The sequence below is a fragment of the Aulonocara sp. 'chitande type north' Nkhata Bay genome, linkage group LG23, assembly GCF_057382095.1.
Source record: "Aulonocara sp. 'chitande type north' Nkhata Bay isolate Kocher_YH1m ecotype deep benthic linkage group LG23, A_spYH_male_GT1.1, whole genome shotgun sequence".
In the NCBI taxonomy this organism is placed as follows: Eukaryota; Metazoa; Chordata; class Actinopteri; order Cichliformes; family Cichlidae; genus Aulonocara; species Aulonocara sp. 'chitande type north' Nkhata Bay.
Window position 1 is genome coordinate 32,927,328 of NC_141365.1, and position 24,186 is coordinate 32,951,513.

At 41.8% G+C, this 24,186-nt stretch overlaps 1 protein-coding gene across 1 annotated transcript in view; it reads right to left on the reverse strand.

Moving 5' to 3' along the window:
• Window positions 1-222: 222 nt before the first annotated feature.
• The window catches only part of LOC147302245 (fidgetin-like), a 32,120-nt gene continuing 8,156 nt past the window's right edge, over window positions 223-24,186 (reverse strand). Inside the window, exon 3 of the mRNA XM_086283812.1 lies at window positions 223-5,156. Coding sequence (XP_086139938.1) covers window positions 2,878-5,156 — 2,279 coding nt within the window. The 3' untranslated portion in view covers window positions 223-2,877. The remainder of the gene's footprint in view (window positions 5,157-24,186) is intronic.

Here is a 24,186-nt window from a genome sequence, read left to right on the forward strand (position 1 = left end):
CACTCCAGGTGCTGAACTGATGGTGCCTACGAGATAGCGACACAAGGCATACACAACAAGCAGCTCGTACCTTTGGGATATTTTTCTTATAGAAAAATCAGGAGGTACGATAAAAAGGGTAAGACTGATCAGCGGTTTAGATAAATAAAACACCAACTAAATAAGTGCTGTCAATGCCGTTGAGAAATTTCAACAAACCCCCCCCCCCCCAGATTACACACAAAATGCTTTAGTGCACGTGCAATAGACTTAAGTAGTCCCATGCCACAACAGCTCCTTAAACGGTGGCGAGGAAGAGACAAAAATACATTCCAACATGATACAAAGGGAAACAGATATTGTTCAGTGATGTAGGTCTTCAAAACTACTGCCAAAATTCCCCACTCATGTTAAACAGTAGGAACTCAAATGTATGTAGATCGTGCGCTTCATACCATCTTAGTAACTTTCAAAAAGAAAGACAATACGGATACAGGAAAAAAAAGCGCTGACATTGTTTAGAATTGATTTGTTTTTCTGGGGTGGTCATCTTAGATTAAAAAAAAACAAAAACAGAATAAAACATATATATTCCAACTGCATATACCTCCTGGCTGACCGTATTATGGTTATGACAACTGCCGTGCAACCGAATTTATTTCTTTAAATTTCTACTTTCCACATATGTAATTTACATGAGTGGCATCTCATTCAGAAGCTAATCGAGTTCAAATACAGCTAAACATGGTAAGCTAGTTTCCCTAGATGTGGATTAAGCCTAAAAAACTAACCTTTTTTTTTAAATCAATGAAGATGAAGAATTTGTTTTTGTCTATAGCTAAGCGTCATCTGTGTCTTGGAAACTGAGCCAGTGTTTAACAAGGGGAAATTCCTACAAACGTATCTATGATACCAAAGTCCAAATGAAATCATTGTGTCATCTTCTACAGCACAACTATCTCTCAAATTAGATTTTTTTGTTGTCTGTCCCCAAAAAACGTCAAAGTCGGTAACATTGCAAAAACTGTAACCATGTTCTTATATTTCACTTCTTATTTAATTTCATTTTCACAATGAAAAATAGACTTACTATTAATTTTCATTTTTTATTTCAAAATAAACACCAGTAATTGTTAAAGACCTCAATAAAATATAGCAAATAAAGCAATAATGCAATTTTTGTAAAATGTTGCACCTATACAGGTATGATATGACCCATGTTTTCATAGTGCTCCTATTTTAGTCACAGCATATTGTTACAATGTCTGATTGGTGTTTATGGTTGTATGAGCACGTTCTGTTCTTTTAATGATATCAAAGTTAAAAGTTAATTTAAAAGCATATTTATATATGACATTTGTTAATACTGCAAAAAATAACTAAATATGATTTCAGTTGGACTCGGTAAGGGCAATATCCAAGCCTCGCTTTCTTGATGCTGACTGACAAACATGCTTTCCTCAAAACCATGCAAGACCAAGTCAAACAATAATGTAATACCCACACAAAAAGACAGTATTTTTTCTTTGATATCACTGATATTTTGGAGAAATACAGTTATTTGTTCTCTTTATGAAAGATAGCCAAGTCTACAAACATTTGCCCGTTAGCTTAGCATTGCAAAATCCCTGCAAAAACACTGTTAAGTGTTTAAAAAGTTAACTGGTTAACTTTAACATGCTGCAGTCTAACAGGCTAACATATTTTATGCCAAGCTAACGTAAACAGCTGTTGGTACTAGCCTGATCTCTCAGTTAAAAAAGCAAATAAGTATATTTATATGAAGAATGATTCCTTCCATTTAAGTTCATCAAGATGAGAGAATACCTCGCTTAATGTATGATGAATATTTTACGCAGGAGTTAGCTGATAACTGATGCGGTTCCATGCAGCTAAACCATATAGCCTAGATCATGTATTATAGACAATGTTGATTATGGTTGTTTTAATTAATGTACAACTCCCACCACCCCAACACCTGCCCATCTTTTAAAACCCCAAAACAACACAGTTTTATATTTTGAAACAGCAATGGTAATAAGCTCATAAGGATTGGTCAAGTAGAAACAGGTAACTAAAGCACCTGCAGTGAGGGGGGGGAAAGGACAAAATCTTTTTACTCTCACTATAGAATATGTTCCACGAATCCAGAACACATTTAGTACATTCATTGCCACCTCTTTGCTATTTAGCCTAGTCTTTTGAGGTACACCTAACACTGCCAGATTCTCCTCTCAGGTCTTAGTGCTTTTCGTGAAGATGTCTTGAGGTACTGTACAATTCACAAACGCTTTCCTGAGTGTTGGTTGTTGGTTTGTTACGTTTGCTTGTTTTGCAGACACAGGATCAGAAACATGGGTGAGAGTCAGGGGCCCAGGGTACTGCAGCCCAAATGGATTTCTGCTCTTAGTAAGACAATAAAGGTCGATTGACCACCACCCAATGGTGACTGTCAGTCTGGGTCTTTCAGACATGCCGCTGAAGTTTTTAAAGCTCTTAATAATTATCAGCTCATGCCATGAATGTAGATTGTGAGGCAAATAAACAAATAAACTCAGAAAGCACCACTTCAGGCACTTGGATAGCCAACTAAATCTCAAGAACAACAACATAACAATATATACACAGACACTGGGGTGTCCTGTCTGAAGCCAACTTGCTTGCAATGTGTAAACAATCCCTGGCTTTCTGGAGTGTCGAGCATTCAAATTAAAACTCTTGTTCATTAACTGCAAAATTGTCAGTTGTCTCATCAAAGCGACTCTCTTGGTGCATCTAAACCCTACTTGTGAGAGCTTGTGTTGGCCTTTTGTGTGCCTTTCCCCTTCAGCACAATGCTTCTGCCCTGAGGGGAGGAATTGTGGAAACCTCTTTTTCTCAAGGGCGGGATCTATCTTTTCACTGACTGCAACCAAACATTTTGTTCCACTCAGTATAAGTGTCAATCTCTTTCTGCGATATACTTGCTTGGAATTTACAAAAGACACTCTCAATGTCCTGGTAGGTGAGGGGCCTGATTTGTCCCCTGGGCATCATACCAGTCATGTCCACGCCCTGTGCAGAGACATGTAACAGGCCTACAAGAGCCTCCTGGCAGAGTCTGGCCAGATCCAGTCCTGAGAAACCATCTGTACGCTGGACCAGCAGCGCCAGCTCCTCCTCGCTCAAACAGTATTTGTGCTGAGATTGGGCCAAGAGCTGGTTCATAATCTGGTGTCGAGCTGCGCTATCCGGCAGAGGCACCAGGACCCTCCGGGAAAAGTACCTGCGCAGTCCTTCATCCATATCCTGTGGTCTGCTTGTGGAGCAAACCACCAATACTTGGTTGCCTCCATCCTCGCCCGAGCCCATAAGAAGTGAGTCTAACTGGGCAAGAAGTTCACCTTTAAGTCGGTTGATAGGGCTCTCTTCACTGAGGTGGGCCGACAAGAGCATGTCCACTTCACTAATAAACAGTACTGAGGGCTGCCGGCACCGTGCCACTAGGAATGATGCTCGGATGATTTTTTCTCCATCCGCCAGCCACTTTGTCGCCAGTGTTGAGCCGCTGAGCTGTAGGAATGGTGCTCCCAGCTGACTGGCCAGGCAACGTCCCAGCAATGTCCTGCCACTGCCTCTGGGGCCAAACAGCAACACACAATGCGGGGATGGTCCTAAACTGCTGAACATGTCTGGACGCAGAATGGGCCACAGGACCTCTTCCTTCAGGGTAGCCTTGGCAAGTTCTAGACCTGCAATGTCACTCCAATCCACTGGGGGCCCCTGCTGTACAATTTCAGAGGTAACCATGTCCAGGAGGTGAGGATCACTGGTTTTTAGTTGTTCTTCAGCAGGCCGGGAGTTGGAAGTGGATGAGGAGGAGGTAGGTCCAGGTGCTGAGTGAGAAAGGTGGAGACGGTGGTCTTCAGGACCTTGCTCACTGAGGGAGGGGGTGGTAAAGCTGGGAATAGAGTCTGCTGAGCGGGAACCCCCCAGGGTGGAGGAGACGTAGGCTGGTGGAGTCAGAGGCCCACCAGTTGCCTGGCTGCTGTACTTCCTCTGCTGCTCTGATGCAATGGTGGATTGTTTCTGAGGATTAAAAGTTAAAGATGACTTCTCAGCACTCCTGTCAAACCCACCACCACTGGCACTGTTGGAGCCTCCGTTTGTACTGCTGCTATCTGCTACCCTGTACATGGGACTCTCAGCTGAGCTCCTTGCCTGACTGTAGCCAAAGTTACCATAAGAGGGGTCTATCTCTCCTTGACCTGTCATGTAGAAGGCTTTCCTCTTTAGTGAGTTGGAGGAGCTACTGTTGAGAGGGGTTGGGGCAATTGGGGTCAGGTTGTGGCTCTGGTATGGGTATCCAGGTAAAGCAGAAGAGGGAGCAAGGGGTGTAGGTGCAGCAATGCCTGAGGGAAGGTACGAGGAGGGAGGGGGGGCTCCTCCAGGGCTATATCCTGGCCCTACTGAGTTTTGAGCTGGGTAGCCTGCTGGGGGGTAATTATAACTAGACAAGTTGGGGGAGCCTCCATTGTAAGCTGGGACTATAGTGGGGTGGGAGGGTGGAGGAGGAGGTGGTTGCAGTAGCCCAGAGCTGTGCAGTGGAGATGGAAGTGCCGGGGCGGGGGTAGACTGGGAGCTGTAACTGCTGTGCAGGTACGAGCTGCTGTACGCTGGGCCATATTCCTGAGAGGGCATGGAGGAAGAGTGCAGGGCAGTTGCTGTGTGGCTCCCACAGCTACTGCTGGAGTAGCTGGGCTCACTCAGGGTGCTGGAAGCCAGGCCCGGAGAGCTGCACATGCCAGACACCACCTCTGAAGCTGCCGCAACCCCCCCTTTCCTGACGGAAATGCCCTCTGGGATGCAGCTCATGGGGTAGACACCATCCTGCCAAGGCTCAGATTCACCTTTCCGTCCATTCATCACTCCTGGGACACCAGGCGTCTCCGAATATGAGCCCGGCATGTCCAGAATACCAGAGTACTTCTCAGCGTACTTCTTGAGCAGGTTGGAGGCAGTGAGTGCCGAGATGTCGTCATTGGCCCAGGCATATTGGTAGGTGGCCGAGCGCTGCAGGTGGCCAGGTACTGCCCTGTATGCCTCAGCCTTGTGGGCTGGCGAGCGCGTGGTGGACGAAATGTCGAAATGCTGTTCGGCCCACTGGCTGTGCTCGGGGGTCCACTGCATCTTTACGCCTGAGGAAAAAAAGACAGAGATGCGTTAACACACTGTCAAGCTAACATCATTTTAACAATAATTAAAACTGTCCAAAAAGGTGATATTTGTCCAGAGGCGTTTGGTGTGTTATTTGGTGTGTTATTATGGATTTGCATCCAACTAATCAAGATTTGTTAAACCCTACAGCTCACAAGGACTCTGAGAGAGCATCAGCAGGTAAAGTGCGGTACAGAGAGACGCTGGGATGGCTGGTTACGGCAGCCTAATGCACCCTGGCCAGACCAATAAGACAGAGGCATTGAGGGTCACTCTATAATCCCCGGCTCATCTGAAGAGGCTGGAGATGGGTTTGAAAATGCGCCTCGCCGAGTGCCACAAAGCAACACACACACACAAACACACACCTCTGCTTGTGGTACTTTCATTCAATACACACTTAAAGACAAACCTGTGCTCAGACACACAGGCGTTTAAAAAAAAAAAGAAAAAACATCTATGCCTGCACTCCGGCGTGCAGACGTCCATGAGCACACGCGCACGCACGCACATCCACTGACCCAGACAGACAAACACAGGCACACACGCAGGAGCTGTAGCGAGCTATGAATTACAACACATTGTGTCTCAAGCTTAGTTCCTTTCTGCACAGCTCCACCTTGACCTCTCTCTCTCTACCATTCTCTTTACCATTCTGTCTGCCTCTTCTTCATGCCTCCCTGCTGCCTTGTTTTCACTCTCAGCCTCTCTCCTCTTTGCTTTTGTTTGTTATCCATTTTCCACCTCCCCTCCTGCTAGATCTGTCTTTATTTCTCTTCACCTCCTTTTATTCAGACTCCATCTATTTCGATATATATCTCCACTTTTCACTCCCTTTCTTCGAAGCCACCCCTCCTCTTATTTAGTCCCTCTGTGCTCACTTCGCCTCCCTCCCCTTCCCTCCTTCCTTTGCTCCTTCTCATCTCAGACATACTCACCTGGCTCTCCCCTTTATTGCCTCAGGAGGCTGGAGAGCCACTGTTTCCTTTAATCCCAGCCAATGCCATCTGCAAACACTGACAGTCACACAGTGGCTCCATCGTTGTCTCACTATCAAAGCCGTGGCACTATCAAAGGCTGGACTGGGCGTAATCACAGCAGCCACACAGCAGATTGAACCCTGTTTGATTTGACTTAGTGCACACAAATAAAGGATAATATCGGTGTCATTTAAGCTACTTCCTCCGACTTATTGACTGGCAGCGGTTGCATGTAGAGACCCACAACTGGGGGTCTAGTAAGCAATCCCTGTTTCAAAATTGGTTTATGTGTGTGTTTTTGTGCTTGTGTGAATAAAGCCAGCACGCACAATAAAATGCATTCACGGAGGAGCAAATCTTCCCTTCCTCCCATCCATTTATGCTACTGCAAACACATAAACATGGGGGAAAAAAACGCAGAAAGCAAGCACACACAAACAAATACACGTTCACTCTCTCTTGCTCTCTTTTCTGAGGCCCTGTGTTTGTTTGGTAACAACACAGGCAGGGGTGGGGGTATCCCTAGACTCCTATTTCCTCTCTGATTCTTCTCTCTAGCCATCTCTCAGCAGACGCCAGTGGCTAATTAGCAGAATGGCGATCTGCTAATTGTGTTAATTTACAACATTTTAGCCGAGGGGAGTCTTGCCGGGGCTGGCGTGCCCATCACCCTCCCAGTGTAGTGAGCAGGGAACACCTCAGATAGAGCTGGGCGAAGTTTTGTGCTAGCTAAGAGGCTCTTTTAATATTGAGAATATATTAAGTGAAGGCAGCAATATAAAAAGGACAGTATTTCTAAAAGGAAATTACATTTCCAAAAACAGGAGAAAATAAGAACAACGCTCTAGACAAAATTCAGATTTCACACCAGCAAAGAAACATTTAACAGATATTAAAAAAAAATGGCTGCACAACTGCCAAAGAGCACTATTTGCAAAGACAAAATGCTACAAAGTCACATTCCTCTGTGATGATTCCAATGCGTTCATACAGCAGTGTAACCATTTTAATCTGAGTAGCTCAGAGAGTCCACAGAAAAAAATTGTGTTTCCAGGAGTCCATCAGAGGGTGCAGTTTTGTTATTTTTCTTGTTATTTTGTCAGTAAGCCAGTGTCAATGAGTATTGATCAATCCTTAATAGAACAAGATCACTGAAAATATTAAACAATTCAAGGCTGCTCTCAAGCTTGTATTCTAAGCGTCATGTCTGATCCGTAACCAGGAGCAAAAGACTGCACATAAAGTCTGTATAGTTCCAACATTAACTTTTAAGCATTACCAAATAACTATAAAGCAGATATGGATGAGGACAACAGATTCAGCCATGTGTTCAACTATCTGTAAATACATGTATATATTTATTATTATATTATATTTATTATTATTTATTATAGACCTTTTCTTACAAACAAACTGTCCACTCCCCATCTGATTCAGGGGCTATAATCACTGTATATACTATCAGAGTGACTCTCCTCTCTGCAGTGGCACAGACCTACAGTGAAACAGCATTGCTGACACAGGGTGATTCTGCAGCGTGATTCTGCCACAGAAAAATCCACCTTCAGATGTTTCTTAAATGGGCATTCAACAGTGCTTCAGTTGAAGATTATGGACATAACATAATATTAATTTGGTATAGTGCAGAGCAAGTGGCAGCAAATGTTATAAATATATATTCTATGATATGACACATTCTTTTTAAAGAAATTAAAGATATCACACAATCTCTGTAATAGATGACACCATCTGGGCTGAAATAAACATTTTTCTATAAAAACTGAACAGAGGCTAACTATTGACATCTAGTATATATTCATATTAATGTAGAGAAAAAACTGTATTTTAAGGCTTTGGTTTTTTTTTTTTTTTTTTTGCTTTATTGTTAATGCCTGAGTATATATGTTTAACTTTAGAGAAATTCTCATGTCCTCTTGCAGCCAGACAATAAGCCGAAGCACGAAAGCTACATCAAAAGAAAGTTAGCAAGAGATGACCCTGTTAACCTTAGCTATGAACAAAATAAAATACACATTTCAAATAAAATAAAAATCAACTTCAAATGTACACTCAAAACATTTTATTTTCTTAAATATTGCCATTCAAAAGGATCTTAATGTGCACTTGATACAGTAAAACAATCAAATAGGTATGAGCTATATCAAATAAAAGAGCTAGCCAAACTAGCATTAGCTAAGTTTTTCTCTAGCCATTATCATTTATGAATGCCACATCTCAGGTATAATATATCAATCACATATACATAAATGATAAATTGCCTTCTTTGTCAAAAAAAAGTAATGCATGCATTTTTACTGATGTAGTGTATGTGGTGAAACCCCCCCCAAAGAAAAACAACGCAGCTAGCAAAGCTAGTGTAGCTTAATAAGGTGCCACACCTTTGGTGTTGCTACTTTTTAATCACATTAATTAACATAATTTGAATCTACCTATTAGCAGAAGACACAGAGAGATGCTAAGTACTGAAAAAAACTGTTCATTTTCTCTTAGACTTATCTGTTGATGACATTTAGGTAATTTGGCGTACCTTTTTATCTAGCTGTGTTATTAGCTACAATACTCCAGCTTATCTTATTACACAAAATAATTCAAAAGAAGGTGTGAGGATAGAAAGAAATAAGAGTAATATATAAAAATGTTGAAGGTAATAGAAATGAGGAATAAACACAAAAAACAAAGGCCTTCAAAGTCTTAGTCTTCACTCCCTGTAATCCGACATGCACCAAACTCTTATGTGCTCTGTTTAAAGAAACACGATCTTTCTAATACTGTCATTAATAAAGATAACATATATAAAAAGAGTATGTCAGGCTCCATCAGGGCTTTCATCTCTTCTATAATGAGGTTAATGCAGAGAAGCAGTGATTACCCTGCAATGCAAATGAAGGCCAAACGATAACTTGCACTATTTAAATAAGGTAATAGCGATTACGCTACGTTATTCAAATGAGGACGGATGCTTTGAACTGAGCACTTTGAACTTGCTGCTCCTTCTCCAAAACATATGGAAGAGATCGAGGAGGACTGACTTTGGTATCATTCAGGGGTGTATCCTTTAATTCAATGTGATGTAAACCAGGGGCAATGAGCAAAGCAAAGCGCCCTAATGTGATGGTGCAGGTGGGGTGGGGCCTTACTACATCCCTTTACTTGCTATGAATGACCTTGAAAGACATTGAAAGAAAGTCATTCAATTCATTGTCAAAGGGCGATTCAATATCCCTTTGTTATTAAAAGCATCACACATTCATTTTCACAAACAGTCAAGGCTCTTTTCTTTAAAATATAAAATTGTTCTGTTACTTGTGGAGCACAATTTGGCCTTTGGCTGCAGAGGCCTTCATTAAGGTTACAAGATTACATGCGTGGGGCCTCCGGCTTAAATATTTAACAAGAAATATTTCCATTCATTTGTTTTTGGTCTCGTTACAGCACTTTGATCGAGCTGCAAGGCTGCAGACCTGGCAGACATATTTACAGATCATTTGGACAGACACATGCAATAAGGTGTTCAAGTTTTTTTTGTTTTTGTTTTGTTTTTTTAAACCAAGAGTCGTACATGTTGCCGAGAAAAAGGGAGAGAGAGAAATCATGCACTCGGGTGAAACATCCAGCAGAAATCTTCTCCACCTTCTGAAGCGTCTAGTCTGCCAGCTTTTTTCACCCCTCTCCTCCAGCCTCCACATAGAGAAGCCTAATAATTCTCATTACACTCGGCATCCATCTGCATCAACAGAACTGCCTATTACTCTGTGTGTGTGTATATGCAGTAAACAGCTCTTTAGAGAGAGCTAATGAGCTCTTTTAAGTCTGTCTGCTATGTGATTCTGCAAGCGGGGTGTCAGAGCAAACTGCCCATTTCGGTAACGCCATAATTAAGCCGTATGTGTATGTGTGCGTACGCGAAAAAGACATGCTGGCACACATGTTTCCACTGCGTGCGTATACACACACGCCAAGACAAGGCGTACAAATGTGCACCCCTCTTTGTCTTTCTAACATAAACACTCACCAGAGACCTTCAAAAACAAACTATTGTGTCGTAATTCTTTTTTTCCCCCTTCCTTTAAACAAATGCGTTCCGGCCGAGCGTTGGAAGAGAAAGAGGAGGACGAGGAGGAGGAGGTGGAGGAGTAGAAAGAGCTGCATGACAAGCGATAACTTCATCAAGAGAGACCCGTTTTCACGCACCACAGGGGAAATCTAACCAGCCAGTTATTCAAATCCTTATCAAATACACCAGAGGGCATCTTTTAACCCCTAAATCACAGCACAAAAAAACCTCAGTACACAACATACAGTACGCAGCTATTGTTTAATGACATATGTGTGTGCATTTTTCTATGCACGCAGGCCTCGTGTGTGTTTGACAAATCTCCGGACTGCCTCGTTAATGAGTCCGGCACACTGTGACTAAGCCACAGGCTACGCTGTATTGGCACACAACCTACAGTAGAGAGTCAAATAATGTGATTAGGTCCTCCAAAAGGCAATTAATTATAAAATTAGTCATGAGCTGGTGTCTCTCTCGCCCTCGCCCTCTCTCGCTCACACATACATGAGCGCACAAAATCAAAACTGAAATCATGTTTATTCTTTGGAGCAGAAATTGCAATCCAGAAAGTGACAGAAATGTTATTATTAACAACCTTATTTGAACCGAGTCCAAACTACAGACAGAAGTGTTGCTTGCAGAAATTTAATTTCATTTCCATCCTCCATGACAGACTTTTTTTCTCTGAAAATAGCCTGAATTCACATCTTTGAAGCCTTCGATTCAAGTCCAGCCACAGCTTACCATTACAACGACTAGTCTGCCGCAAAGCAACGACAGTAACGACAACAACAACAACAGATAAGGAAGTAAACAGAGCGAGTTCAAAGTCTAGACGGCGAGCAGTGACCGGGAGAGATGAGCTGTCACTAACTCAAAGACGGTGGGTGGGGGTGGGGATTCTGTAAAGATGACAGCTCGGAGCTGCGATATAAAGATATTTGACAAATGACAGCAACTTTAAAAAACTCTAACACCCATTGTAATCAGCGATCTGTGACCTTGGGATAAGTTTGCACAGCCAAACCAGCAAACTCTAAAATATTTCTGGAGCAAAAAAATAAATCAATCTGTTTTTGACACTTTCAAAATATTAGGACATGTTTAATGACGATACCAAGTTTAGCTTACGGGAGAAATCAGACCAAATCACCGTAAATCTCTAACTAAATTCCAGAGGCGTATCCTCGTAACCCCTGCCTGCCCATATCAGATCTTCCTTAAAGCTGTATAAATTGACACTGTCTAAATTTCCTTTTACTAGACAGACTATTGAATGGGTGGGTTAAATGGGTAGGGCGCAGTTAAACAAATGCTCTGGATCAAGGAAATTGTGCGTGGCTTCTTTTGTCATTCAGAGAGGAAATTGAGAGATATTCGGCAGGGGCTCAGCGCTGCTAACGCACGACATTCATCTATAATGCACTTGGCCTGTCCGTCAGATACTCCATTTCCTGTGACTAGCGCAGCGTGCCTAATCACCCAGCTCCATGCAGGGTATCTTCCTCAAAGACAGCCCTGCACACACACACACACACACACACACCCACACACACACACACACACACACACACACACACACACACACACACACACACACACACACACACACACAGTTATGAAGTAAAAAATGAAGACAGACACATGCACAATACACGCACGCACACATTGAGCCCACTTAGGCAAAACAGATTATTCTTATCGTGTGAACAAAACATCTGTAAAGACTCTCAACACCAGTGTGCTCTAACAGTGTCACGACCTCAGCAGCATCTCCATAGCGCCTCTTTCATCAGAAAAGCCTTTCACAAGCATGCAGAAACCAGACACATCATCAATAGGTGGAAAGATATAAAGTATGTAACTTAAACCCATTTGTTGCTGCTTAAACATCTTACGGCAGCTGTTTTTCCCCCGTCTGCATTTACACGTATATGGTGAGAAAGCTTCTACTTGAGAAAGAAGGCAAAATCAGCCAAAAGTCATTTTAGAATCTGTGGCTCATTACTCATCCACAAGCTATTAATGATTAAGTACTCCAATAAATCTGCAAATACAAATTAGCTTCTTTTATTGCTATAAATTACATAAGATAAGATAAGATAAGACTTTATTGATCCCACAGCGGGGAAATTTTTGCGTCACCTCAGCTCAGGTACAGATATATGAAGGAAATACAAAAATAACGTGACATAAACAACCTAACACAGAGTGAAAATTTATAAAGCTTTAATAACATGTTTCTACTCTCGTTATTATGGTATCAGCTGCAATTATAATGATTTCACTGGTCTATAAAGATTTAACAGTTAACAGTTAATTTGATCATTTATAAAAATTACTCACGTATTAAAAAAAACTAAACTTAGCCATACTGTGGTAGCTCTTACATTTATAAATCATTTACCATTAGCACGTATTAGTGAAAACAGTTTGACATAATGACTGTTAAGGTACTAAAGTCTGTCACAAATTCTTGTTTTATTACTCATCTATTACTAGCGTGCAGCTAATGGGGACGGCAACAAATTAAAGTATTAACCCCAAAAATACTAAAGCCTACATTTTTATTAATGCTCTGCAAATCTTTAATCTTATTACAGATTAAATAAAAAACAAACTCACTGAGTTTTAAATGCCTGAGTTTGGTAATGAATGCATGGGATATACACACAGACAACTTATCCATGTATAACCCTTATTAGAAGGGTTATACATGGATGCACAATCTGTATGGGAAGACTAGCAGACGCTGAAGCTGGCAGCTTCTGATTAATTGTAGTAAAATGTGACACATTAACACCACAATGCAACAACTTGCTACACAGTATGTAGACTTCAATCTGTTTCCATCATCAATGCGGTCTGACGGAAAGAGTGGTCGCGGAGCTACATCGGCATTCCCCGCTTCCACCTGGGGTGCAGCCGGCAGGATCTTTCAGAGCGGCCCCGAGGTTAACGTGGGGCCACACGCTATCAATACTCCTCTGACGCTCGAATCCATACCTGTGAACCACCACCACTTTGTTTACCTGTGTGTTCAGTAATTAAAATAGATTTCTGAGAGGAGGCCTAATCCTTTCAGAAATGGCATCGATCTGACTACCAATGCACGAGAGGTGCGGTGTAATTTTGTCTGCTTTTTTTTCTTCCCTCCTCCCCTACACTCTGTTCAGCATAACCGAGTGCGCTGAGGACACACTCCCCTGCCTCTTCCTCCTAGACGGAAACTTTGGAAAGTCCTCGACATGAAGGACATCATTTAGGGGCAGAGGAGGGAGGGGGCTACAATAGAGGGGTGGCAGGTGGAGATAATAGAGAGGGAGCCTCTAACCTCGTCTAAAGCTGTCTGTCTTCGTAAATAAAATGAGATAATTATTGAGTGAACAACATTATACGCAGACGACGCACTCTTTCTTCTACCCCCCTCCTACCGGCGCAGTTGTAAATCTCAACAAACACGGTGCTTTTGGACATTAAGTGCTCACTAAGCACAGTGGATGCATCATATTTCAAGAGCAGGCGTTGTGTGGGTGAGGAGCTGGGGAAAATGGAGTGTAATGGTTATCCATTATCTTATATGGCAACGGCAGCAATGATCATTTTCAAGTGACTCATTTCTGGAAGTACCTATCTATTGGCCACTTCGAGAGAAGACTTTGATGGCTAATCCAAAACAACTATTCAGAGGTCATTTACTGCGGCAGCGTGGAGACACTCTGCACAAGAGAACGCTCAAGCCTTCCTCATTATTCAAATACAATCCTCAGGAAGATCTACATGACAAACAGCAGCGCAGCAGCCCCGGAGTGGGTGATTACCTACACAGCACACTCCGAACCAGAGTGGAAACATTAACAGCGCATCAACAAATGAATATATCACAATCCAAGTAAGAGTATGAAAGCGGCACAATAGATATTTGTCAGGGGAATTAAACAATGATACTGGAGCTGTATTAATACGTCGACGCTTGCTCACAGAGAAGCTTAGTAGTCGGTAATGTGGCCACGAGTCATGTCTGCCAGAGAACTTTCATATTAGTCAATCATATTCTATTCATCTCGCAAGGTAAATGTATTTTTATTAGTGTCGCTGCGCTGTTTGTTTGTGTGTGGTCTCAGCTCCACATGAATGGTTACTTAACACCACACTGATTTCCCCTCAGCAGTTAGAGAAAAACCAGCCTATGCTCAATGATGCATCACCGTGTTTGCTGCCGCCAGGCCGTGTGTGTGTTTGTGTGTGTGTGTGTGTGCATATGTCTTTGTGTGTTTGCATGTGTTATCGCTGCTGGCACGTAGACAGCCAGCCCAGGAGTGACTGCCGGGGTGTCACCATCTGTGGATGCATTTATGTCTGTCTGCACCGAGTTGTGTGTGTGTGTGTGTGTGTGTGTGTGTGTGGTTTGGAAGGGGAGGGGGGTTTAGGGGTAGGGTGGAGATGCACTCAGACAGTAGACTGGATGGCAATTGTAACATCAGTAGGCCAATTTGCTACCAAAAAACTTCAAATTTCAAATTATTTTTTCCTATTAAAGACCACAGAAAATGCCATGATTTATAAAGCCCCCTTGTATCAATTACAGAAAGCTAACTGTAAACTCTCATTTTGTCACATGGGCAAAAAAAGAAGAAGAAGATTTTAAAGCCTTTTCTACTCGTTACGATGGATTTTGCAGTGTATCAAACACTTGGCAAGCAAGCTAGATTAGAGTTCAACAGCAGTTGGTGGAGATTAACGCCCGCCGTGCTTAGCGCACGTGCAAGGCTGCAAAAGTGCGTGTGTGTGTGTGTATATGTGTGTGTATATGTGCCTGTGGGATGTGTGTGAATTACTGAAGAGGCCCTGGCTGGGATAACCTCTACCCCCAGCCTGTGAACTTGCAGGATCCTTCACGGTTCATGTTTGAAGTGTCAAATTCTGCACACTTCATATGGATTTTGGCACGATATGCCAACCCACACCTCTTACCGAGTCTGAAAGAGTCCAGTCTCACAGTCCAACTGTTTGGAAGTGTATTAAAACACATAAATGGAACCCTCCTCCCAGCCCCCCCAAAATGAAAAGCTTTCATACCTGTCTGTGATGCTTTAGCAATAAAAAGGACATTAGTGAATAACCAACCTTTTCTATCATTTATTGGCTGTTGGATGGAAAGAAAAATTAACAAAAGTAAAATTGAATGAAAATAATTCACAGTTCGGTCCAAAAACGACATCAAGCACCAAAATGAGGCCTGGGAAAAGGAAGGTAAAAAGTCATGGCCTTCAAACAACTGTGCAAAAATTTTTCCAGATATTTGGGAACAGTGAGCCGTAAACAAATACAAGTCATTTATCTTAATCTCACACCTTTGCACACTGTGGGAAAATGTTATACATGATGTAGGGGCGACTGACAAGGGAACGATCGGACATGTTGGTATATGGCGCTGGACTCCACCAATATCTGCTCTGAGATACAACCTATAGCTGCTTATTCTGAACTCGGATGCACATGTTTGTGCACGTGATGCTCCGAGCATTAGAAAGAACGAGCTCTCTGGTATGACAGCAGGCATGCGAAAGAGAGTACACGAATGCAAGGCAGTGCGGCCTGCACGTGCATCTTTAAATCCAGTGTGCTGCGCATTATGCTAGAATTCACACAGGTTGTCTAAACAGTCAAACAGCGGATCAATACGCCCATCGATCGGTGGCATTGACACTGAACTGGTCGTGGCGAGGGGGCAGGAGATTCTCACTAGAGCTCTCTGCAGGCTGCCGGCTGGAGAACGTATACACACATACTCACACACTCCTTTACGGACACACACATTTACTGCAAAGGTGAGGCTGAGACAAATATTTGAGAACATGTGTATACAGATTTACGAACGTTAAATTTCTTCCTCTCTGCCTACTCGAACAGAAACTCAGGCTTCCTTGGGACACAGACTACCTCCGCACCAGCACAACGCTGCTCATCTCATATGAGCAGATTCAGGTCCTGTCTGTTCAAGTCAGAGCAGTCTGCCAGCAGTTTGTCTCAAAGTGAGGGCATCCAGTCAGCTTCAGCAGCTGAATATCAAGCTGCCTGCCGCCACGTCTCCTTGCGCTCAACTGACACAGTCGATAGCTCTGCATTATTCATGGGGACGGCGGGGGCCGATGAGATGGCCTCTCACTGAGGGCTGGATTTCAACAGTTCCAAACTTTACACGGGCTGGCGGACGCGTGACACCTTCAACAACTGCTTATCGTCAGCGAAAATGACAACCTAAGGCACAGGGAAGGGCACGGACTTTAAAGGGGAGGCTCGGGGAGGAATTTGTCAGAGGCGCATCTGTAGGTTTTGAACGAGGCTCGAAGACTGACACCATGGTTTTAATGTGACCCTTTCACAACTGACTGATGTGCCATTTAAATAACAGGCAGTGGAGCAAAAATAGCCCCTCTCTAAGAAAATAAAGTACATACGACTTTCTTGTCAGCTCTTCTTGTTTGCTATCAAGTCAATAAACACAGATCACAAAGCTAACATGAAACCCCGAGTATCTTTTAGCGATAATAAAAAAGAAAACAAATCATAATTTGAAATGTTGCTCAGCTACGTTTGCTTATTTCCATTACACAGACTCAAAACATCAATTAGCTAAACTGCGTCCGTTCAAAAAAGGAGGAGGGGAAAAAAAAGAACAAGTTAGGGAAAAAAAGAGAGACTGTTATTTGGAGTAAATCAAACACGACGCAAAGAGAACCAAAGGCAATAAAGAACGTCAGGCTGCTTGATATCAGATCTCGGAGGAGAAATTTGATGGGCACCGATGAGCAGAAGGCATCTCGGGAGGATTGGACAAGGGAGAGATTTAATGTGATCATAGGGGACGCTCATCTTTCAGGGAACGGGGTAATAATGAGCAATCAATAACATCCCTAACAGAGTTAGAGCGAGTGGCTGACAGCAGATGTAAGGCTCCGGCTAACAGGCTACGTCTGATCTCACATTACCACACTGGATCTGAGTTTAACACACACACAGGCGTGCAAAGTGTGTATAAATGCACAGACAGCATATGGATACCCCACCCCTCCACCCCCCACACACACCTACACACACTCTGTACTTCTTACACACTGACACATGCACACAGCGCACAATCTCCTTAGGTGACATCCAGCAGCAACGTGTCACTGTCTATCGATCAAGAGCTGTAATCACATTCACGGGTGATGAACACAGTTCGGTATTGTGAACACGGGCTTCTGTTTATCCGGTGACTGCAGATTTCACGGCCTAAAATGACAACCAGGATATAAAAAGTACCCAGTAAATAAAGCTCAATGTCCTGCTCACTGCTGTTTCCACCACTTAGACTTAGCTATCATGTAGACTCAGTTTGAATAGCTAGAAGTGACTTGACTAACACGTTACAAAAAAGCATTTCAGCATGGCTTAAGATTAAATGTTCAACAATCCCAGGGTTTCCTCCAGAAATATTAATTTAACTGTGAAAAGTGTTATAGGAGAGCTTATTTTCCACTTTAGAGGAGGACACACCAGTGAGCCATTATTCACATGCAGCAATGCATGCATAAACTACCCCACTGTTATCTGCAATTATTTGATACAAGTGGACAGATAATGGTTAAAAAGTTAAAGATAAGGTAGTAGACTAAAAAAATATATCCCCTAATTTAATAACTGTAGCTATTTTATCCAGAGATTCAGCATCACAGAGGTCTAGAAAAATACTTAAGAGTCAAGAAAATGGCTAGAATAATAAAATGCCTAATCTTCTGTTAATCAAAGCATTTTAGCTGGAAATATTTTCTTTTGATTAATTTGATTAATCCTTTTATGCTAAGATCTGGCCGACAGTTGATGTATTTAAGCCGCACTGAAACAAAAGTCAAATCTACTTGTACATTTAGATCATCACAGAACAATGCTGCTGATGTAACTGGCAAATAAATTACCACTAATTTAACACAATACATGTTTACAAAAGAAACATAGCATTAAGGTTAGCTTCTATAGTTACGCTCATTTCTTATAGCCTGACTCAAGGAGCCAAAAGATGATTAAAGAATGCGTTCTCAATGACCCTGAAGCTGTGAACCAAAACACCAAATACTATTTTCTCTGCCTATTTTGGAGTGACAAAGACCAGGGCCTTGATAACAGTTTGGATGTGCACGTTTGCATGCGATTTCACATATTTGTGACATAGCATGTCTCACAGTGGCAAAGCAGTTTTAGAAAATCAATTATTTTCTTCTTCCCATATTACTGTGCCGCTTCGCTGTCAGAACCTTTTCATGAGCATTTTCTGCTCCCTAAAAGCAGAGTCGGACGATGAGGAGGAGAGAGAAAAGGGCACGAGGTATTTATTGAGGAGATGAGTTGGGACACAAGATAAGGAGTGACTCTGCTGGCCTGTTCGAAGACGAATGTCATTCCACCACTGAGGTCCCATGAGGGACATGAGTCAAGGCTGAGGAACGAAGAGGCTGACAGAGGAGCCAGAAATTCAGGCTGTGATATTTCCATTTTTGAAAGTTACGATATTTGTTACTGGAAGACAAAGCCAGTACGGCGGCACCATATAACATCTGAATTCTGCTTTTACACTCATTTCTTCTTCACCTTGAGTTCTCTGCTCCGAACATCCTCCCTGCACGCTTTCGTTGAAAAAGCTGATTGACACCAAGCCTATAGGGAGCTGCATTTTGTAAACAGTATCATGTCGTTGCAGATGCTCCAGCTTTTGTTAACAACTTGTACTAACAGCTGACCAGATGTGTCCGAGGGTTGCAGCGTCTCCTAGCAACAGTAAAATGTTCTGGCAGAACGGGCAAATCTGAAAGCACAAAACAGATTTCTATACTGTGTCTGTCCTTTACTGGCCAGCAGAACATCAAACAGTGAGGCCACTGGTAATGTAAGTTTAATCTGCACTCATTCACTACCTGTTACAATTTGCTGTCCCTTGCACCCTCCTTAATCAAAGCTATAGCACAGCATCTCATCAGGTTGTTAGTTACTCTGAAGCTCTCAGAAGTTGCTATGGGCCTCTTATCTTATCAGTCAATCTGCAGCAGCGTGCAGGAAATGAGACACACAACAGCAATACTGCCAACAACACTCATCTGTCAACATACACTGGCTCAATTACCATACTGTAGCACAATTCAGGACATGCAGAACAGCAGCCAAGTGGATAAATTGAATTGCTGACGTTATACAAGCTAAGTCATTAGCGTATCTGTCACCGGTGTATCTGTGCAACAGTAAAAGTGGTCAACTTTTTGCCGCCCGGACGTAAATCTGCATTTTTCTAATCATTGGGAGTGTGCATTTGTTTTGATTCGGCATCCTCGTATTACCGACTTGTTTGCAGGCTCTGTCTGCAGACAGAAAAAGGCAGGGGGGAAAATATATATATATAAAGAGGAAGGCGAGCAGATACACAGAGAGAGAAACAAAGCGTGAGACAAACCCATACAGTGATACGGAGAAAAGGGGAGAGAGATACACATGCAGGGAGATAAAGAAGGATGCCTGGTGTATGTACTGCATCCCAAGGGATCACTTACTCAGTATAGACACTTTCATTGGCCAAAACCTCTTCTCTTCACACACACACACACACACACACACACACACACACACACACACACACACACACAATCCCTCCAAGCAATATTCCTGTAAGCACTTGTCCACTGAAAATCACTGCAAGTGAAGTGGAGAAGAGGAAGGAACTGAGGAGGCTGCTAGAATACAGGGAAGTAAAACAAGGAAAAAAAGGGATCAGGAGGAAGCAGGAGGACACCTGGCTGGTGTCCAGGGGAATTAAACAGTCTGTTTACTGCTCTCAGCGCCTCAGCACTGCTATGTTAGCCTAATGGTACGGACATGAAGCCAATTGATTTGTAGACCAATAGACCTCTCCCACAGCACAGGCAGATTACCTAGATCACTGGCTCTGCATCGAGTAGACATCGCTTCTCATTTGCGCCCCACAGGCAGTGGAATGTGAAAAGGGTTTTTGTGTGTCTGTGTGTGGGCATGTTTGTGTATATGTTCGCGTGCACCTGGGATTAGAATGTGTTAATTCGCAAACTCCATACACTTACAACCAGGTGACCCTTATTTCAATTATTTTCCTTCAAATTATGTAAAATCCTTTATGGAGGATTAGCTACATTATATTATTTTCATATATATATATATATATATATATATATATATATATATATATATATATATATATATATACACACATGTGGTTTAGTTCTGTAAAAGAGTTAAAACCGCCACTGATGTGTAAGTGCTCTGAAATTGTTCAACCTGTACAGCAGGTTATGTCCTACAACTAGGGCTGCTCGATTATGGCAAAAATGATAATCACGATTATTTTCACTGAAATTGAGATCTCGATTATTTGACGATATTTATTTAACCCTTTAAGACCTACCATAGAACCAAGTCCGCCAGAGCTTATATTATTTTTTTACATGTTGTAGTGCCATTTGTGGGAGCATTTCACGTTGCTATACAACTGTTATAGCCCATATTTGAATAATATGTATGCATTAAGTCTACATTAATTGCAAAAAAGTGCAATAAACTACAAAAAAAATTGAAAATCGTTTTTGCTTTTTTTTTTTTTTTTTTACATATATTTCTACTTGGAGAAATTTTCAGAGGCTTATCCCTCAAAACTTTAAATGCAAAAAAGTTGCAAAAAATAGTTTACAACAACAGGAAATTTATTTTGAGTGTCTTCATAGTTTTATTTTGGAGATACACCAATTTTTATATACACTGCAGGAAAAACGAAAAAACAATCCTATGATGCAAATTTGCAAAGAAAACAGCATGTGCATCAAAATAAACTATTTCCAGCACTGCAATTCGAGTTCTAAGCATCCCAGAAACTATTCAGAAAAGTCAAACATGACCAGTATAACCAGCTTATCTTATAACCAGCCCTTTTAAGGCCTACAAGTAAAAAACTACATTTCCGCGAAAATGACATCACTTCCGGTTTCAGGGAGGAAATGGCCGACATGTGATAGTTCGTGCTGACGTCTGTTTCACTGTGGGAAGTGTTACGAACAGCTGATCGGATCGGCAAAGCGTGTTTCTGGAATATTATGTTTTTGTTCCTGCAAGCGCTTTTTATGCAATTTTTGCAAAGCTTTATGTGGAAGGAAACCGTGACTGAGGACAAGCTGATGGCATAAGATGTAAGTACAACTCCTCCGGTTTCATATGCAAAACAAATTATTGCGCTAGCTTACACGGTTCCGGTTCTACAGGGATTTAAAAATAGTTACACAAAACTGAGCGTGCTGCTCTGACCGGCTTCAATGACTTTAAAAAATAATATAAAATAGTGTGCAACACCACTGAAGTTTTTTTTTTTAAACCTCTCTTTTCAACCAACGGCAGTCACTCTCCTCTCCAAATAACTTCTGCTTAGCTTTCCGAGCTTCCCTCGGGTCCTCTTAATCAGCAGTCTCCAACCTTTTTTGCGCCAAGGACCGGTTTATGCCCGACAATATTTTCACGGACCGGCCTTTAAGGTGTCGTGGATAAATGAGGGAGGGGCTAATAATCGGCTCAGTCATTTTTAATGATCGTTGAAAGCCCAGATCGTAATCGTGATTAAAATTCGATTAATTGAGCAGCCCCTACCTACAACTATATGGGATATTACCTGTCATTGTAATTATTAAAGAATGGAAGCTTGAAGACAGGAGACGTGTACCTTCTAACATGTTATGAAAAGAAACTTTGGCCAAAATATTACCTAATCAAGTAATTTTAGTACCTAGGCATTGAACAGGTTTCATAACTGTGGTCAAAAAACCCTGAAATAGTAAGCAAACACACACACACACACTCACACACAAAAAAAAGACAATAAATAAATTTAAGCCATGTTCCCACTCACAAGACAAACAGGTCCTCTGGCTGAAAGCCAAGCCACCACCACACTGGGGCTAGAGTTACAAATGTAAAAATGCCTCAATATTATTTCAGGTGCCACCAAATATCCAGTTATTGTGCCATATATGTCTAAGAAAACAATGATTTTTAGGCTTATAGCATCAACACATACACTCAACAACAGGTTAAAAGCTAGCTCCTGAAAAACAGTATGTCTGATAGTGACATGAAAAGAAAAAGAAAGCACTAGTATGCAGAATGTATGGTAGTCTTCTGTTTTTATTGTTCTATGCACAAAGTATAGATAGCAATTAGGTAAACACATCTATAGTTGAAATGCTAAGCTAGCTTAACTGTGTCTTGCTAAAACCATTTTTGCAGCCACAATCAGGGACAATAGAAAACTGAGACATGAGGTTCTGAGACATGAAGCTGCCTCGCCCCGTCATGTATGGTTTACTCAAACCATCCATCTTAACCTTCCTGCCTTCTTGGGACCTTTTTGTGCCACTGCTATGTGTTAAATGGCTGCCATTTCCACTGTGTTCAGTGGAATATAACCAAACTTGCCACAGGATAGTTTTTACCTGTCAATGTTAATATTCCAGTGTGAATTCCTTAAATCAGCCTAAAATGGCTGAGCAGCAGAAATCCCCACACCCATCACCCTGGGGACCATTTTCTGCCCATTGACTTCCATTATAAACGCTATTTTTCAACCCCAAATTATCATCATATGATTTTATTTTTTCTTCTTTTCTTGGATGTCAATGAAGACTCAGGGCCTTGAAGTTTTAATTTTTAAATTGCAAAAAAAATGCAAAAAAAATAATGGCAGGTCAAAATGTATGTTGGTGCCAATCTTTGGTCCATCTAAAGGCCTACTTATAATGACAATCACATATTACTTCAACTGGTTTTTTGTGGAAATATTTAGTTTCGTTTTTTGGTTTTTGGGGCTTATAACACAGGGCGCTCATGTAATAACACTGGGATTTGAAGGGTTAAAACAACGAAAATATAATTAAAACTTTACATGAATATTTCAGGGAGAAGTAGTTTTACAAGGTTGGCTAATTTAAAGTGGACTAAAATATGGATATATGGTCTTTTTATGGCGTGGCTGAGAATGGTCCCTAGGGTGATGGGTGTGAGTTTTTTAAAGGATGGCAGGAGGGTTAAACTGGGAATTTAGAAATCAATGAATAATGTTTCAAAAACTTTTACAAGTGGGTATGAAAATGTCATTGACATAATGATTCCAATCCAATTTAGAGAAGAAAAAAAATATTCCATTGTGATATAAAAGAAAAAAAAAACCTGACTGTGGATTAAAAGTATTTTTTCCCGTGACACTAAACAGATGATGCTTAAGAACTGATAGTACAATTACTGTGGAAGTGTAACATATGGCTCCATGCGTGATGCACATCTGTGGCATCAGCAGTGAATGTGGTTCCAAACTGAATGTAGAAACCCAAACGACAAAAAAACAAAAAACAAAACCTTTCTGTAGGACAATGACAGACCACACACACTTGAAGCTACATTTATCCCTGTGTATGGCCGAATACTAAGAGCAATTCCACATTCTCCACAGTTTTCACTCATGTTACTGTCCCAGTTGATAAGCATGAAAATCCATTTATCTACAAAGGAACTGTATGGTCTGTATTTGACAATGTCTCTTTCATGGTCCCTTGCAGAACCCCTTTTTTTGTTCACAAAGCCACCCAACTGACTCCGCCACATCTGTAATAGACCACACTCATTTGATATAGACATATCAAGCAACTTATTGCAAAAGGTTTTTGCCGTGCATCAAGAGGAGCGGAGCTGGCCGACAGAAGCGGTGATACGCTCTGAACATAAAAGAACAATGGGCGCGGGGCAGATGCAGTTAGACGAGAAAAAGACACAGTGGACACCATACAGGGCTGCACATGTTTGCTGGCATGAATGCATGGACAGAAAACCTAATGGAGACATGCTAAGGGTGACTGTCATTCA